Source organism: Penicillium hordei (genome assembly GCF_028827395.1).
Source record: "Penicillium hordei strain IBT 12815 chromosome Unknown utg000001l_segment0_segment0, whole genome shotgun sequence".
NCBI lineage: Eukaryota > Fungi > Ascomycota > Eurotiomycetes > Eurotiales > Aspergillaceae > Penicillium > Penicillium hordei.
This window is the reverse complement of record NW_026623142.1, coordinates 4,444,026-4,461,249: the sequence shown is the minus strand read 5'-3', so window position 1 is coordinate 4,461,249 and position 17,224 is coordinate 4,444,026. Positions and strand designations below refer to the sequence as shown.

Here is a 17,224-nt window from a genome sequence, read left to right as displayed (position 1 = left end):
GAAAAGGAGCTACATCAACATAGAAATTTCATTTATTTTGGCCTACAATGGAGCCAACTTGCAGCCTGCAGAATATGCAAACTCGTGAATGTAATTGAATTCCTCTCCTGGATAATGATTGAACCTCTCTGCCTAGTCACTTTCGCTTAGAGTGTTGTCCGGAGATTTGTGATCAGTTCTAGATGAATTATTGTTAGCAATTGGTTCAATAATTATACGCGCGGATCTCTTACTTTTCCTGTTCTTTACTCTGATCCGGAACCTCATCAAGGTAATGCCGGGGTGTATCCCCGTCAAGCTCATCGTTGAGAAGGTCTAAAGCATTACGCTTGGCCTTTTTGGATATTTTGGAACTGGTAAGAACACTGAAAATTATTAGTAACGGATATAAAATGAAAATGAGAACATTCAGCTCACGCTGTATAGCCACGCCTCGAGCTTACTTCGTCTTCAACAGATAAGTCGGTATCTTTGGCTTCCCCCAGGCTTGACATCATGGGTTGAGATAATGGTTAAGTTTCAAACCGTTACAAAGATGAAATTGAGGTTCTAGGTCTTGTAAAGCTGGTGGCTATTATTAAAACGTACGAAGGCGACATACTAGCGGCAGAGAAGCCCGGGTTTATAACGTCACACCATAATCATGATCGGACAATGAATGCTGAAAGCACTGGGAATAACATAGTTCTATCTACCATTAATATTTGCAACTTTCTAAGATTTCTATCTGGATACCTAGATACAAACCTCTTGAAGATGGTATTTATTTCCAACAAAATTGTCATTGAGTAACAGCTGTCTATTGTACAAAGGAAAACGTGATAAAAAAAACCCCTATTCATTGGAAGTTATTGTATCTGCCTTGCCCTGTATATTCGGTAAGTCCGCCATGATTCAACATTTCTAGATCCGGATCTCCCTGGGTTTTGCGATAGCCCACGAGGATCTTGCTCGGATGGAAGAAGTTGAAAAGCAGACAGCAAACGAACATCAAGGCCGCATCAAATACGTATATGAATGCCTCTTTGCTTTGAAGGAATCCACCACTTCCCTGGACATATTCTGCCACTCTGTAGATTGATCGGATGAGGACCAGGACACTGGCAGTATAGAGAACCTTCATATAACGGGTCCAGGGAATTCGAGTGTCGCCCGCAGCATGCATAGGCGTAGCTAGCATGCGGCGATGAAAAACCACGGAAACAACGATAAAGAACCCGAAGAATAGAATTTGAACGAAGAGTCCGACGACAATCATGTTGTTCCCGAGTTTTACTTTCGACTGGTCCTTCGCGGTAGCGAGAATTCCACCTCCTATAAGAGAGGAATAACGTTAGTGACATTGCATGATGTAGTAAATCCAAGTAACATACCTCCACTCTGAATGAAAAATGACAACACATCACCCGTCACAAATATCTTGGTCAACCATGATGGCCTGACCAGTGAACACGAGGCCCCGTTTAGCAAACGAATGATACGACCGAGAATCATGTATATCGAAGCCGCAAAGAATGCAGGCGCTAACAAGAGCATTAAGCTCTGTGCAATATATGGCTTGGTGGTGAAATCCGGGGCTTCCTCTGCGCTGGCATATCTCGCTAAGTAACCCAAGGCCTCAACTGGAAATAGTTCACAACGATTAGCATAGTTTCAAAGGGGATAAAGAAAACGTAAAAGGAAGACACACATAAACCGCCAATAACAAATGGTATGAAGTACCAGGTTCGGTTCCGGCCTAATTGCCAGATGTGTATGACGGTAGTGAGTCCAAAGACTGCCGCAAAGGCGACAGCAGAACTAACAGACGGGTTATAATGGTACAATTTGAACTCGGACATGATGAGCTAGCCTAAACCGCAGGATGGTTGGTCTTGAAAAGTCGTAGGATTCGAAAAAGATACGCAACGCCGTTTGAAGATGGAAAGGAGTGAAAATCGTAGAATTCGAGAAAGACAGGCAACGCTGTCTGAAGACGGCAAGGAGTGAAAAGTCCGTCTGTAATCAGGATTCAGTGAAGAGGTCGATCTCAAAATATGAGAAGAAAGTCGCTATTTAAATATCTTTTCATCTTGGCCGATCATTTAATATTAGTATATACGGCGTGCTGATTTTTCTCTGCCTTGGCCCATAATTGGGGATCCCTTTTTGTTAACAGTCGAAAAGAGAAAAAAATAAGAAAACTAGTTCATTTGGGTATAAGATACGAATTATCCGAGAAGAACAAAATAGGATCAAGCTTCCTGCAGTTTAGTTTCTCTTTGCTCAGATCCACCCAAGCAGTTCGTTGCTCCTTGTCCAATCAGAGGAGTTGTGGTTCTCCCGAAGCGGGAAACATAACGAGTACGAGATATAACTAGCAGCTTGTAGTTTCTAATAATAAAGCGAGGAACGAAATACGAAGAGAGCCTCTCATCTGCCAAGGTATGTACATAGTACGGGACTCGGAAGAATAGACTCGGCTGCGAGAAGAAAATTTCTAAGTTCTTTCTGATTTATATGTACGAGACCTGGATGTGTTATCTGCACTGAAACAAGACCTTTCCGTACAACATTTTCAACTGCGTTACCAAGAGGAACGGTACACCGAGTAGGTCTTGAACACACGAAGTGCTATCAGCACTGGAGATGAGTAGAGCAATGGAACAATGTGAAGTTTGCTACAAGCAATATATGCTAGTATTTGAGGAATTGAATATGGAGGAATGTGCATATTCTTCAAATTTAGGTCTTCCAAGGACCCACGGGGGCGTAGGTGGGCCATACAGAGGGTACATAAAACACAACGCAAGGATAATATCAACTCTCAAGCTAGCTCAAGGATGAAAAACTATAGATCTGACACAAAGCTGGTTTAACCGATCTGCTACAAAGATTAATTCTAAATATACGACATGAAAGTTTATATAGCAACTTAAAAAACACCACACATAAATATCCCTGCTTGATCCTTGATAACACTTACTAAGGTTGATACTATGTGATTGAGATTGATTCACATCGTAGATGTCTTTCTGTATTCTCTCTAACTACTTTAAGGGGCAAAGATTGGGGCCATGAGGCTTTGAATATGTTGTGTTTATGTACCTTCTGTATAGAATCGTCATACCAAAGATACCTAATGCTTACAATCTGCTATCCTAACACTGGATAGGTATTGATGTGGGATGGCTACGAACACCATCTATACTCTTAGAGTATATATAAGCAAAGCGACAACAATCCGGTGGCTAATTTCTCGTGGACGATGTTGTCATCTGTGTTGTGGCGACATTCCTCGGGAGGGGGAATGTGATGTCTTTGGCTTAGTCCAATTATCACAAGCATATTCTGATAATTTGAACAAAATACAATCGAAACAGTCCTGGACAGTCTAGACCTAGGCGCTAAGAGGCCAAGACAGCTCAACCAATGCAAAAGTGGAGAGAGCGGCAACTCCGATCATAACATCGTCCCAGTTTTGATCTCATTTTGATCTCATTTCGACTTGGTATGTGATGATGAAGAGAATCGAAATAATGATAGAGTTGGAAGATGTGATAATCTCTATACTCTTCTTTTCTAATCTTTCTCTATGCTCTTTGTTCAAATGCAAATATTTCTCTGTTTCACCATATGTTTGGGTTACCCCTCCAGTGGACTTTAGGGGTTTCAGGTTAACGCACCCCCTTACAAACTAACTGTTAACCGCCGTGACAGCCACCAGTCAATCCTTTTTTCTATTGTTTGGCTTGTTACTTTGAAGAATGGATCATCATGAGTGGGCTTGGACTCCTGGGCTAGAGCGCCACGGGGTTTCTTGACTCCGGAGTTGCAGCCTATTACAGACATCTACTTACCCTAGTCAAAGGTGTCAGGCACCGGTGCATTGTTACTGGATGGAAAAAGAAATTGATCCTCCAGTCTTTTAGCAATTTGGGATGGTGCGGCTGGTGAAAGGTATTTGGGTCAAATACTTCCCACCTTCGATACGTTGGACACGCTCACATTCTTTTCTCCTTGTTGACAATCTGGGATTGTCAGTCTTTCTTTTAGTTATTTTTCTGTTTTATATCTGCATTTTCACACTCTTTCTTCTCATATTTGCTTTCTGGAGTATCCCACTAGTATCTGGTCTTGTTATACATCTCCAGACAAGATGGTCTCTTCAACACATTCATTGAGCGCTGGATCGCTGATGCTCGCTTTGTTATGTTCCCCCGTGGCAGCCACAACTTACTCCCTGGTGGAAAATTGGCAGGGGAAGAATTTCCTGGATTATTTCAATTTCCACGTTGGTTCTGACCCGACCAACGGCTTCGTTAACTATCTCGACAAGGAGACCGCCGAAAGTTCAGGCCTCGTCAAGGTCACCGACAGTGGTAGTGTGTATCTGGGTGTCGACCATGCCACCAAGCTGGACGCCAACGGCAAGAAGGGCCGTGATTCGGTGCGTATTGGCAGCAAGAAATACTACGACCAATCTCTGGTCATCGCCGATATCGCCCACATGCCTGGTAGCACCTGCGGTACCTGGCCTGCCTTCTGGTCTGTCGGAAAGAATTGGCCGGCAGACGGTGAGATTGATATCATCGAGGGTGTCAACATGGCGGATCACAACGAAATTGTCATGCACACAGCCGGTACTTGCAGTTTGACAGATACGGATATGACCGGTTCCGTCAACGCTACAGGCTGTGGTGAGGATCTTGGTACCGTCGGTTGCAAGATCGAGGGTCACGAGGGGAGCTATGGCACATCCTTCAACAAACAAAACGGTGGTTTGTATACGCTGCAGTGGACCGACGATTTCCTCAAGATTTGGTTCTTCCCCCGAAGCTCCATCCCGGCCTCGATTACTAGCGGCAAGCCCGATGTAACGGAATTCGGTACGCCGATGGCCCTGGTGCAGGAATCGTGCGACGTTGCCACCGCCTTCAAGTCCCAGTCGTTTGTTTTCGATGTCACCTTCTGTGGAGATTGGGCAGGTGGTGTGTACGGTGACTCTGGTTGCCCCATGACCGGCGGCGATTCCTTCCAGAGCTGCCACAACTACGTCGCCAACAACCCGGCTCAGTTCAAGGAGACTTACTGGGAAATCAACTCCGTCAAGATCTACCAGGCTGGTGTGAAGGGAATTGCCTCGGTTTCATCATCGGAGCCCGAGCCGGCCACGACTGCTGCTGCTCCTGTGGCTTCGAAGATAACTGCTGAGACCCACGCTACTCACACTGCTACTACTGCTACTGCTGTGCATTCAGTTGCTTCCAAGGAAGATCAAACCGCTGGAGCGGTCCAGGAACTGACTACTGCGTCTGTTCCTACTGTTGCAGCTACTGTCGAAAGCTCTGCCACCCAAGCAGTCGAGCAGCCTTCTGGCAAGAAGACTAGCACAATCACCTCTATAGTTACTGCAACTGAAACTATCTGCCCCGAGGCCGAAAAGTCCTCCACTATTGCCGCGCACTCCTCCGTGCCAGCCACGGTCACTGCTCCAGCTGTGCAACCTGTCCAAGTCCCAGCCCACGGCCAAGATCCGGAGGCACACACCTCTGCCTCTCCTGTGTTCCCCTCCAGCGTCGCATCAGTCTCAGCTGGTCACGGTCATGGTCATGGTCACAGTCACGGTCACACCCAATCGAAGCATGCATCCATTCCTGTTGCCACGCCCGTTGCAGCTGAACCCACCTCCGTCGCCACTGAGAGTTTCGGTAATTCATGGGCACCTTCTGCCATCCCCTCTGCCGTTGTCTCCGACGTTCCTTACGAGCCTTCCAGGGCTCAGATCCCTGCCACTTCTGATGCATCCGCGCAGCAGGCTACCTCGGCTACCTCGGCCTTCTATGTTCCTACCGGCTCTGAATCTGGAGCCAGCCCTGTCTTTACCGGTGCCGCTGATCGATTGTCCATGAGTATGTCGACTCTCTTCCTTGGAGTCATTGTTGCCTTCTTGGTTTGAATATCAGTGATATATTGCGTTTGAAACTGGTCCAGATTTGGCGGTGGATTTTATTTGGTTAATTGTACAGTAGGCCCTAGAGATGGCCGTAGAATGCTTGGTTTTGTTTGGATTCAGTCTGTATTCAGTCTGTTTTTTTTGCCTCTATGCACGCAAAAGGAAGCGTAACTAGTTAATGAAGAATTCTTTCCTCGAAACATTACTGATATTTTCCTCTATACTCCATATATACAAACACGATCTATCCCCAAAATCACGGTTTCGCGCCCCAATTTGAACACTTCACTCCCTAGGCCGTCCACCTCGCCAACCAATCCTGAGCATAGCATCTCAGGATTCCATCCTCAATAATTCTCAATCGGCCATTTCGCAAAGTCACACTACTCCTCTCTGCTTTCTCCGTATTAAACTTTTTAGGCCCATTCTGCATCAAAAATGATTTCTTCCCATGCATCGTCTCATAATGATGAATGAGCTTGACCGCCGGATTGACAAGTTCCTCCCCCCTCGTCTCACTCTGATGAAGTCTCAGCAACCACTCTTCAAAAGACACGACATCAAATCGGAAACCAGAATTCTTCAAAGTATGCAGCAAAGACGACCAGGTGAATTCGTAAGAATTACACAAATTGAAAATCGAGTCATCAACATACTCCACCAAAGCCGAGCTGGACGCCTGACCTTCGCCAAACACACTCGGGGTAGCACAAGTCCCGGCTAGTTCAAGAATACTAGACGCAAGCTTATCCACCGGAAGCCAAGAACACGTCTGCGATAGCTCAGGTAGTGCACCCAGTGTCAGCACCGACCGGATCATCAACGGCAGAGCTTCGGAGTCATTCCAAAGGCCCTTCTTCGAGTGACCGGAAACCTGGCCAATCCGAAGAGAATAGGCCCTTGCTCCACTACGTCGCGCATTGCTCACAATCCGCTCCCCAATTAACTTGGACTGTCCGTAACCCATGAAGGCGCTATCCAAGTCGACTGGTTCTTCGAGGACCTCGGCTGCTCGAGATCCGAGTGCGGTGGAGACTGACGAGCAGAACATCATGACGGCAGGCTCGCGTCTATGCACTGATAGGGATAATTGGATCAAATTGTATAGTCCCTGGATGTGTGGCTCGAATTCGGTTAAGGGGAGATTGAAGTTGACGGGCCACGCCGTGTGAATGATGAGCGAAAGTGAGTCAAGCATGTGTGTAATTGTGCTTTCATCCAGAGATAGGCCGAAATTGGGCTGGTCGAGACGGCTGTTAAAGGCGACGATCTTTGTTTTCTGTTCGGGGGATATGAAAAGATCTTTGGCGGTTAGAGTGCGCAGTATTGCTTCCAGTGGTGATTCTCGTCGTGTGAGACAGTACACTGTGGAGATTGAGTCGTCATTGAGTAGCTCGTATAGCACATGGACTCCAATTGACCCTGTGGCTCCTGTTAAAAGCTTGGCGATGTTAGCTTCTGGTTCTAACCTCCGACAGTAAATAGTCACTAACCACACTGTTCGGCCCTGAGAAAGCATGTGGTTGGGGCATGTGCCTTCCAAAAACGGAGTACTTCTCGATCAATCCAGTCATCACAGATACATCACTCTCGGCGTCTTCCAACGTCTCCCCTTCTTGTAAAGCACAGATATGCCGAGCCAACTGTGATATACAACCTGCTTCAAATATGGCGTTTGGGCCAGGAATATGGTTCATCTCAAACTTGAAATGCTGAAGAATGAGACGCCGGAAGTGGATTGCCTTCAGGCTATCAAACCCCTCAGAGAAGAAATTGGCGTCGACACCAGAGACGGATATTTCAAGTTCTTGCTGTGCTATTTGAAGAAGAATGCGTTCTGTTTCCACAAAGTCAAGCTGAAGATTCCCATATATCTGTTCCTTCTCGGTGTAAAGGCCTTCGATAAGCTCACTATATTCTTGATAGACCTGTGCTCGGATCATGGACCCCTTGTCCGTCCGAGGAAACTTGGCATCATGTGGCAATATAGCGACCAGATTGCGGGAGATTTGAGAGAAAGCCTCAGCCTGGAAATTGGCTTCTTGAATAGTCGGCCAGATTGCATTGAGATATTTGTCGTTTGACAGACGGTTGGCTTCAGGTTCATCTGCTCGCAAGATTAATAGCCCTGGAGCAGCTTTGCCTACCCCGACTACAACTGCATCATGGATAAAAGGGTGTTGTTTGATATGACCTTCAATCGGGAGAGGTAAAACCTTTTCACCATTCACTAGGTTGATTCGATCGTCCAATCGTGAAATATATTTCCACCTTCCGGCAATTGTAGGATGAGGGGTGAACACGTCTTTTGAATGGAAGGATCCTGAAGGCTCGTTTGAATTCGAGGTTGTTAGTGCCGGATGACCAGCAAGATAAACGCACTCAAAAAGCGATTCTGATTCAGAGATGGGCTTCATCCAGACGTATGATCGGATATTGTCGAAGAATTTCACATAGTTCCAATAAGGGTCACCCTTGGGTCGTGAGATTGATTCTGCAACAAGGCCAGCCTCGGTGCTGAGATTTGTTAGACTTTGCGTCGTTGTGGATGTCTGCAAAATAGTACTTACAGGCCGAATGAACCTCCAAAGTGTACTCCTTCGCTTACTAGGCGATCGCCCAGCTCATCCGGACAGGGCGCACCTCCGTAGGTAACCAACTTGCATTGTCTTAGCGCTGTGATACCGCGGGGATCATCAACCAAAATTTGGAGCATATAAGGAACCGCTGCTACAGACTCTGGTCTAGCTTCTTCGAGGGCTGTGGCAACAAATTCTGCAGTCAAAGGCAGCGCAGCATTCCACATATAGGCTGTCTTTCTCATCCACATTGCCTGCAATGCGGTGGACAGCCCGTGGAGGTGATACCATGGCAGGGTATTAAAAGAAGTGAGCCCAGGACCTCTCAGTGGGTGAGTCATGATCGCTTTGTGTGTGAGGAAGAGCGGTTTTGGGGTGCCTGTTGATCCCGAGGAATGAAGGATCAAGGCGACCTTTTCAGGGTTTCGATTGCGTTGGAGAACGAGTGATGGCGTTTGTAGTTTGTTATATAAAGAACATGAGATCAGTGGGCGGCATGTCACTAATCTCCGGCGAAGAATCTCGCCTAATGCTGAGCGGATATTAGGGGATTGGCCATAAACGATTGACTCGCAGTTGACCGTTTCTAGCAACGATACGCAGGCTTCGCCCGAGAGCCTTGGTGAGAGCATCATGACAGTATAGCCCAGTCGACTTAGGGCAAAGAAGGTGATCACCATGTTAAGGTCCGACAAAGTAAGAAGTGCCACGATGGATGGAGTTTGTGTTGACTAAACATTTATTTGTTAGGGTGTTAAGATCATAGAGCACTTCATGACTAACCTGTTTGAATCCATCATCCATGAGCATAATGGCAGCTTGGTTTATCATAGCATCCAATTGGATCCCCGTATAGTATTCATAGGAAGCTGCGTCGTTGTCGAAACGGGGATAGGCAAGAATGGGATATTGAACGACATCAGCGGCTCGTAAGCGAATCAAGTCGTCAAGTACTTGAAGCGATCCAAACTCCTGTAACAATGGGTTGATAGTGCTGGAGGGACCAGCCTGTGCTGCCTGGCTTCCACGTTGGATGCCCATGATGAGTACAAAACTATGCCAGAATGGGAGGAAGGGTGCCGCAGCAGTTTGGTGATTCCAGTGCGGTATTGAGGACCAAGCCGTATTTAAGGGACTGTTGTATATTTAGACAGATTTATTGACCCATATTCCCAGATTAGCGTATACTGACTGCATTCGGGATGTCCGGTAAAAGAAAGTCCTTCTGCATCGGGAAGAGGATATACATATCACACCGGATCAGCCCAGTAGCAAATAGACAGGATCAACTACCATGCTGTGATAGTTATGCAGATGCCAACACAAGCCATCATGGTGCATACTGAATATTTGGGATTTGAGGAAATAATATCTCGGGAACAGTCATATGCACACACTCCATGTGCAACAGCACAGTTTCAATGCACAAGGACTGGCTCACTGAGCGACTTGATTGTGTCACCAGCAAACACTCAGCTTGAAATCAGAAATTTCATTCGTTGGGATTCAACAGCCGTGTTCCGTTATTGTCGAGATTGGCCTACTCTGTCTACTGTGGCTCAGGCTACTAACTAGCTACCTCGCTAGTGGTTAAATTCCAAGTTTTGGAGAATAATCCCCCTGTCTAACATTAACGAAGTGCATGCATTGTGCATTCTCCTCCAGCATCGGAGTGGGATTTCTATCGCGACCAGCGGCAATCGTTACACTGCAGAGCTGCCCGAGACACATCCGCCTCAGTTGGAATGAAAATCCAGTTGAGAAAGACCAAAAGAATTTCTACTTGTCACTGGACGGAAAGTAATCATTTCCGATAGAGCCTTTAGGTGATAATTAGTCGCAACATCACATGAATGCATATTACCAGTTCTAAATCCTGCGTTGGGACTCTGAAACTCACTGTATAAGTTAGTGTAACTGAGGACGGCGGTGAGCATAAGCCTTCAGCCTGGAACAGCTTGGGTATCTTAAGTAAAGGCTACACAAAACGCTGTGTTCAGATATACCCCGATGAAGTCTTGGCTCTGTGTTTCACTGGTTGTTAAATATATTCCAACGTTGTTGAACTACTTCGTCGTAACGTACAACCAGTCCTACTCTTCTACAGGTGCTAAATCGGACTTACACCATTCCAGACAGCTAAGGAGTGAAGGGCCAGACCCAGCGATGTCTCACTTGAAAGCGTATGTTGTGGGAGAAGTCCCCTCCCACCCCTGTTAATGGGATGACCCCGATGAGTGCCGCAACGAGGAGCTACCACTTTGAAAGATAAGTGAACTAAATAATAATCTAATTCCATAGGTGCCCCATGTCAAACTTCAGGTGTTTTCTAAGAATCTTCGAAGTCATCTCCAGGTCTGGTATGGGGACCCCACTCCAATAATTGGATCGGGAGCGGGCCGGGAGAAGCACCCGGGAAGCCGGGAATGCACTGTGGAGTTTCTGGTCTATATCTGGTATCTGGTATTGAGGGTATAAGCGTTCTTGGGAATCATTGCTGGGTTCTTCTCAAGAATGCTGACCCACTCGATCGGTCTATGTTAATCATTACAACTTTATTTTTATCTTTACTTGTCTCGCCTTGGTAGGTCTCAGAATACAGACCTAGACATAACATTCCAGGTACTAGGAATGATCCTGTGGCGTCCCGTTAGAAGGAGACGTACCCGATGGTCTGGTTCGGCATAGTAATTCCACATATTCCTGTAAGCGGTTAGTAATTTCTTCATTTAGATCGGACATTCCCGAGATCTAAAACTCTTGGATCGTAGGGAACCAACCCAGGAGGGTATGTGTGTAGGCATCGAGCATGACTGTCACTTATCAACATTAAGAACCAGTCTAAAATCGTGGAAAGGGATTCATAAAAGGAGATTGCAAGACACTGGTCAATTTTATCATCAAGACTATCATTCCTCCGTATCGGTTGAAATGTACTTAGAGTTCCAATCATGGTCTTAAAAATGCAGAATAACAGTGACTGAAACAAAATGCGCTGATCTCCAAGCCACCCAATACCTAGATGGATCCCTTCTCCAGCTTTTCTTCCAACAATTCCATGACCCGCAGCCAGGACCGACTAGCGCGGGCAGCATGCTCCATCGGCACGGCCGGGTTATCTTCCCCGGTGGATCTCGAGAAGACCTCCATACTGATCCACCCGGTATAACCCAAACCGTTGATGCAGGCATCCGTCACCTCGCGAATCGGAAGGTATCCGCCCCGATCCTCTTCACACGGAAACAGACGCGCATTCCGGGACCAGGCTAGCAGAGTGGGCAGGCCTGGTGCGTGAAGAAAGGGCGTTTGTGGGTCGACCCGCTCGCCGTCGGCAAGTTGAACCATCAGCACTCGGTCCGGATCAATCTCCCGTACAAGCCGGTCCATCGACTCCCGCAGATCTCGGTCAGCGCTTGGGCCAAGTCGCCCTGTTGCGGCGATGGGATCGGCCCACACTCGCGCTGCTATGTTGAATGTATCAAGACAGATGCCGAGATTGGGTCGATTGGCTCGCTTGATCACATCCCAGGAGTCTTCCCAGGTGTTGATGTATGTTCCCCATGCCAGGGCTTCGTATGCGATGCGCACGGGGAATGCTACATCTGCGGCCTCGGCTAGGTCTGCTGCGAGACGCTCTCGGTCGGAGGTTATCTCCGAGGCGTCGAGGAAAGATGATGGGATCAGGATAAAGAGTGACTCGCCAAGAATCTTGCACAATTTCACCCAATGCTTGAGTTCGTCGATGCGTTCCGCATGCCGTTCTGGATCAATGAGACCTTCGTAGTGTCGGAAAGGTTGGAGAGCTACAACCTGCAGATCACGCTCGGCAGATAGACCTCGGATAGCGTGTGCTGCATCAATCTCGTAGTCTCGATCAGTGCGGGGTGCGCTGTCGGTTGCATGGGCGCGAAGGGTCTTGGCAAGCTGCGCTATATCATCATGAAAGAGTTCGAGCCCTTGTTGGCCATTGAGGGCGACAGCATCAAGTTTGGCGATGATGGGATGTAAATTCGCAGCTCCCAGACTGACTGTTGCAATGGCTGGTTTCCATCGCGAGTCAACTTCGGACTTGAGGGCATTTGGAAGAGAATGCATGGCCTAAATGTTTTTGGAGATTGACCTGGGATTAGCAGCAACTAGTGATCTCTATCACACTCTTTATAGCATGAATCACAATCTCATGTCAACGTGAGATTTCTGCTTCCGTGCTGATCTTGTATTTTGGTATTTTATTTTTCCTTTTTTTTGTTAAAAAAAAAGTAAATTCCAATGTGGGATAGTGAGTACAGAAACTACACCACTCACAGATGGCCCGGATTCAAATCGTACACCGTAGGGCAAGCATGTGCACCCTTGGTCACTTCAATCGGGTCAGCTTCTTTGTCAAATGCGGAATATCCAAACGACGGGCCGAGAATGATTGAATAGTGGAGTGTCTAGAAACGATATGCCCCGGGTTTCAGCTGTTTTCGGGGTCAGCTTACCCATATTGCATCCGTATGTTGTAGGAATGGATTGAACGCCGATGGAAACAAGGGTCTTTTGATTTAGTTGCCTTTTCCGATGTCACTGTTACCGAGGGGAGCACCAGAGACTATAAAATGCAATCGAGATCCAGCAAAATAGTTCCCTCATCCTAGCTTGTGCTACTCGAAGCAGACAATTCCACACTGAGTATCGGCGCTTTCTTTTTCTTGAAGAGCGATAATGACAATCACCACACCCTTTCATTGTTTGGTCAATCGTCTCGGCCAGATGGCCTTGAAAGAAGCCTCGGATCCATCTCCAAAAGCCCATTTCGAGCTATTGCGAATGATCGACCAGCTCAGGTCTGCAGTGGAAACGCCGACAGAAACTGTGTTGCGTTTGATTTACCAGGCAAGGCGTTCCACGGATCTAAACCAAGTTTTTATTCTGACTGGACATTTTAGCCTCCTCAAAATGCCGCGTTGCGCGTTGTCATTGATTTGGGTATTTTCGCCATGCTTATGGAGAAGAGACACAGAGGAATGGGGCTGTCAGCCGCCCAGCTGGCAGACTATACGGGCGCCGAGAAAGATCTGATTGGTACCTTTTCTCAATGACAATAGTTCGTCACACATTGTGGATCGCCTAACTCTTTGAATAGTGCGACTGATGCGGGTTATGGCTTCTCTTGGGCTGTGTGTCACACCGACCCCGGAGGTCTATGTTGCTAACGAGAAGACGGTGGCACTGACTCAGCCGATTGGGAGAGATGGAATCCCATGCATGTATGTTGGTGATGGTGGCTTGGACCCTTGCATCTCTTCGCGCCGTTACTCACTGACTATTCGTTTAGTTATGATCTTACCTTTCCAACTTTGAGCAAGCTACCGGAGTACCTGCGCTCCAATGGTTATGCCAATCCCCAGGATTATACCCAGTCACCTATGCAATGGGCTGTTGGACAGAGTCAGTTTGAATGGCTTTCCAGTAATGCGGAGCAGCAGGAGCTCTTCAACTCGTACATGGCTAGCCGTCGCGAGGGTAGACCCATGTGGTACGATATATACCCCGTCGAGCGACTGTTTGGCCATGCTGTGCCATACAAAGATACAGTCTTCCTGGTGGACATTGGTGGCAACCAGGGGCATGATCTGAGTAAATTCCGCCGAGAATATGGTCATCTGCCGGGCAGAATGGTGCTGCAGGATTTGCCAAGCGTGGTTGAAGGGGTCGATGGAGAGAGCGCAGGAGTCGAGGTGATGGGATACAATTTCATGGATCCTCAACCCGTCACGGGTGCCCGCACCTACTACTTTCGTTCCATTTTCCATGACTGGGATGACCAAATCAGTCGAAGAATCCTTCGAAATACGGTGTCAGCGATGGCGCCGGACTATTCTCGAATTCTCATTGTGGATTTCGTTCTGCCAGACACCGATACGCCCCTGATGCAGGCTTCGCTGGATATTCAGATGATGAGTATAGGGGCTGGTGTCGAACGGTCGGAACGACAGTGGAGAGATCTCTTGCATAGTGCCGGGCTAGAGGTCACGGGGATTTGGAATCAGAGCCCGGCGATGGAGTCAGTGATTGAAGCAGTACCAATGTTGAAATAGAACAGATAGTGAATTTGAGCAGGTTGGGTATTTAAATTTCAGCACAAGGATGGAAGACAAAATAAAGCGTTTGAGCAGAAAAGAAAGAGGGAAGAGAAATATAAAAAAAGATAGAACGAAGTCTATTTCTTTTGGAAAGAGTCGCCTAACAAGACTCAACGACTCAGGTATGTGGCGCCTGAACGGGCTACGTCTTCAACAACCACTGTCCCTCTAAAATAAAAACCGTGTGAGTCTAGTTTTTTCTCAAAAGTGGCCCTGTATCTGTCATTCTTCATCAATCCTCCTGCCAACACCAACACAGAGGCTTCACATGGCTGATAGCCAGTAGCTTGAGGCTTCACCAAGCGACCGAGAGTCTCGCCAACAAGTAATATTATTTGGGAGCTCACGATAGCCGATGCAGTCTCATTTGTGTCCATCAAGTCGAGAACAACCGGCGCAATACTAGCAATGCGTGCCTTCACACCCTGAGAGTGATTCTGGGCCAGAATATTGTTCAACATGTCGACACTGGCACTCTCAGAGATTTGACACCCTAGCCTCTCCGCAACCGCTTTGGAAAGTTCATCCCCTCCAGTTTTGTCGAGCCCCAATGTGATATTCTCGAAGACTCCTAGGGTGTGTTGGATGGCTTTCATACCAATGGTGTAGCCACCGCCCTGATCGCCGAGCATGTGACCCCAACCTCCAGAGCGTGCTGAACGAGCATATCTTCGTTCATCTTCAGCCCATTTATATCGCATTGCAACACTTCCCGTGCCTGCAATCACCACTAGGATGGAGGGTGTGCCGAGGGATTGTGGAACACCCGTAGTCAACAGATCTACGTCGTTGGTTAACCGGAAATCTTTTTCGTGAGTGATTCCAAACGCTTGTCTCAACTTGGGTGCTAGTACTCCCTCCAGCCCAGCCCGATCTATACCAGCCAGTCCAACCCAGACAGAGCTGAACGATGTTTGGAGATGTTCCCTCCACGAAAGCTCTGTTTGTTCCACGTCGATTTGCAGGGCGTTTTTCAAAGCAGCCTTAGCAGCGTCAAGTAAAGTGGAAATGACTGCGTCTATATTTCTAATGCTGTCAGTTCTAGATAATGGTTAGCTTCATGATAACACAAAGGATAAAGCTGGAGCAAGAAGATGTCATACAGATTGCATGGACCAGCAGAGCCCTGACCCACGACCTTGGTGCCGTCGGCTACAGCAGCAGCACTCTTAGTACCACCGCCATCAATGCACAAGGCAAACTTTTGAGTGGCGGTACTTGTGGGCTTCTGTTCGATAGGCTTAGAGATGGCAGCTAGCGCATTGGCCAACACTCCACCCGCAGCATCAAAGTATTCCTGACAAGTCTCAACCGACTCCCCGCTCTCTGCAACTAAAATAGCCAGTTTGACACTGGAATTGCATCTTGAAAGTAGAGCGTCCAATTCAGCGTCGGATGAGGACCGGCACTTGCCACTCAATCTCCGCAGAATATTACGGGATCTTTGCTCGAGTTTCAAATTTGAAGCTACGAGATCAACCATCTTGGACCTCAACATTAGCTGGAGTACAACAGTCAGGGAAATTACGGCCATACCATGTTTCCGTAAGTCTTTCCTGTGCGAATCATAGTACCGGTACTCAGCATGTTCAACACCAGCTTCGTGACAGTACCGGCCTTGAGACGGGTGCTACCGGTCACCACTTCGGGCCCAGACACAGGTGAAATAACATAGTCCACATTCCCTGAACGGCCAATCGCCGAAGGGACTGTACAAACAACCGCGATTGTCACGCAGCCGAGACGTTTAGCGAAAGCAAGACAACCAAGCACATACGGCGTGCGGCCCGAGCTTGCGATCCCAATAATACTATCAAGCTCTGGATTCAGATTGAGAGATTTCATCTCAGTCTCGCCGGCTTTCTCGTCATCCTCGGCTCCCTCCTGAGCTTCTCGGATTGCGGCATCTCCACCAGCAATCAGACCAACGAACTGCCCGCGCGGGGCGGCGAAGGTCGGGGGAATTTCTGATGCATCCAAGATTCCAAGCCTAGAATTTAGTTTAGTTTTTTTTGTTTTAACGAGGGCCCAAGATTCACGCGACTGACCTTCCACTGGTGCCAGCGCCGACATAAATCACCCGGCCGCCTTGTCGAACTCGCGGGGCCAATGCGTCAATGGCTCCTGCAATAACAGGCAAGCAAGGAACAACACTCTCGGGGACTTTTTGATCGTCGGCATTGATCACAGTACACATATCAAGTGTCGACATGCGATCAATATGCACGGTTCGGGGATTGACCCCCTCCGTTTGGAGTTGAGATAGACTCCCGAGATCCATTATGCAGGGTGTTCTGGGTGATCACTTGGAAAGAGACAAGCTTGACGCCGTTTCTTGTCAGTGTTTTTAATGTATTTTTCTTTCACGAATCACGAATCAGACTATGCGGGCAAGGGCGATAAAGGGGGCTTTTTAGACGATTAGGGAGACGAAGCTGGATCCATTTCCAGTTGGCGCTATGCAAGCCAAGTGCCTAATATCGCCCCATTTCCCGAGCTCGATATCCTTGAGGGAAACTAACCGATTTCTGTACGTAAGTCTTCTAGAAAGGCCTAGCGGTCTGAATATATGGGGCCCGTTA

General features: G+C 47.6%; 7 protein-coding genes across 7 annotated transcripts; 2 read left to right on the top strand and 5 right to left on the bottom strand.

Annotated features, from left to right (window-relative positions):
* Positions 1–132: 132 nt before the first annotated feature.
* On the bottom strand, positions 133–497 carry N7537_001695 (uncharacterized protein; the record flags this gene model as incomplete). Its single annotated transcript, XM_056892753.1, has 3 exons — positions 133–178; positions 234–365; positions 418–497. 3 exons carry the CDS (start codon positions 495–497, stop codon positions 133–135), a joined length of 258 nt encoding a protein of 85 aa, XP_056757748.1.
* A 341-nt stretch (positions 498–838) lies between these two features.
* N7537_001694 (RTA1 domain-containing protein) lies at positions 839–1,841 on the bottom strand (the record flags this gene model as incomplete). The annotated part of the gene is made up of 3 exons (XM_056892752.1): positions 839–1,314; positions 1,374–1,622; positions 1,691–1,841. 3 exons carry the CDS (start codon positions 1,839–1,841, stop codon positions 839–841), a joined length of 876 nt encoding a protein of 291 aa, XP_056757747.1.
* A 2,297-nt stretch (positions 1,842–4,138) lies between these two features.
* Positions 4,139–5,938, top strand: eng2 (putative GPI anchored endo-1,3(4)-beta-glucanase; the record flags this gene model as incomplete). The annotated part of the gene is made up of 1 exon (XM_056892751.1): positions 4,139–5,938. The coding sequence occupies one exon, from the start codon at positions 4,139–4,141 to the stop codon at positions 5,936–5,938; it is 1,800 nt and encodes a 599-aa protein (XP_056757746.1).
* Positions 5,939–6,227: 289 nt separating this feature from the next.
* Positions 6,228–9,648, bottom strand: N7537_001692 (uncharacterized protein; the record flags this gene model as incomplete). Its single annotated transcript, XM_056892750.1, has 4 exons — positions 6,228–7,376; positions 7,429–8,452; positions 8,506–9,245; positions 9,298–9,648. Coding segments are annotated over 4 exons (3,264 nt in total), but the record flags the coding sequence as incomplete, so codon positions are not given.
* Positions 9,649–11,532: 1,884 nt separating this feature from the next.
* On the bottom strand, positions 11,533–12,609 carry N7537_001691 (sugar phosphate isomerase/epimerase family protein; the record flags this gene model as incomplete). The annotated part of the gene is made up of 1 exon (XM_056892749.1): positions 11,533–12,609. The coding sequence occupies one exon, from the start codon at positions 12,607–12,609 to the stop codon at positions 11,533–11,535; it is 1,077 nt and encodes a 358-aa protein (XP_056757744.1).
* Positions 12,610–13,221: 612 nt separating this feature from the next.
* On the top strand, positions 13,222–14,597 carry N7537_001690 (uncharacterized protein; the record flags this gene model as incomplete). The annotated part of the gene is made up of 4 exons (XM_056892748.1): positions 13,222–13,392; positions 13,446–13,581; positions 13,643–13,766; positions 13,835–14,597. The coding sequence occupies 4 exons, from the start codon at positions 13,222–13,224 to the stop codon at positions 14,595–14,597; spliced, it is 1,194 nt and encodes a 397-aa protein (XP_056757743.1).
* Positions 14,598–14,752: 155 nt separating this feature from the next.
* Positions 14,753–16,854, bottom strand: N7537_001689 (putative glucokinase regulator family protein; the record flags this gene model as incomplete). The annotated part of the gene is made up of 4 exons (XM_056892747.1): positions 14,753–15,683; positions 15,746–16,125; positions 16,179–16,632; positions 16,691–16,854. The coding sequence occupies 4 exons, from the start codon at positions 16,852–16,854 to the stop codon at positions 14,753–14,755; spliced, it is 1,929 nt and encodes a 642-aa protein (XP_056757742.1).
* Between the last annotated feature and the right edge of the window lie 370 nt (positions 16,855–17,224).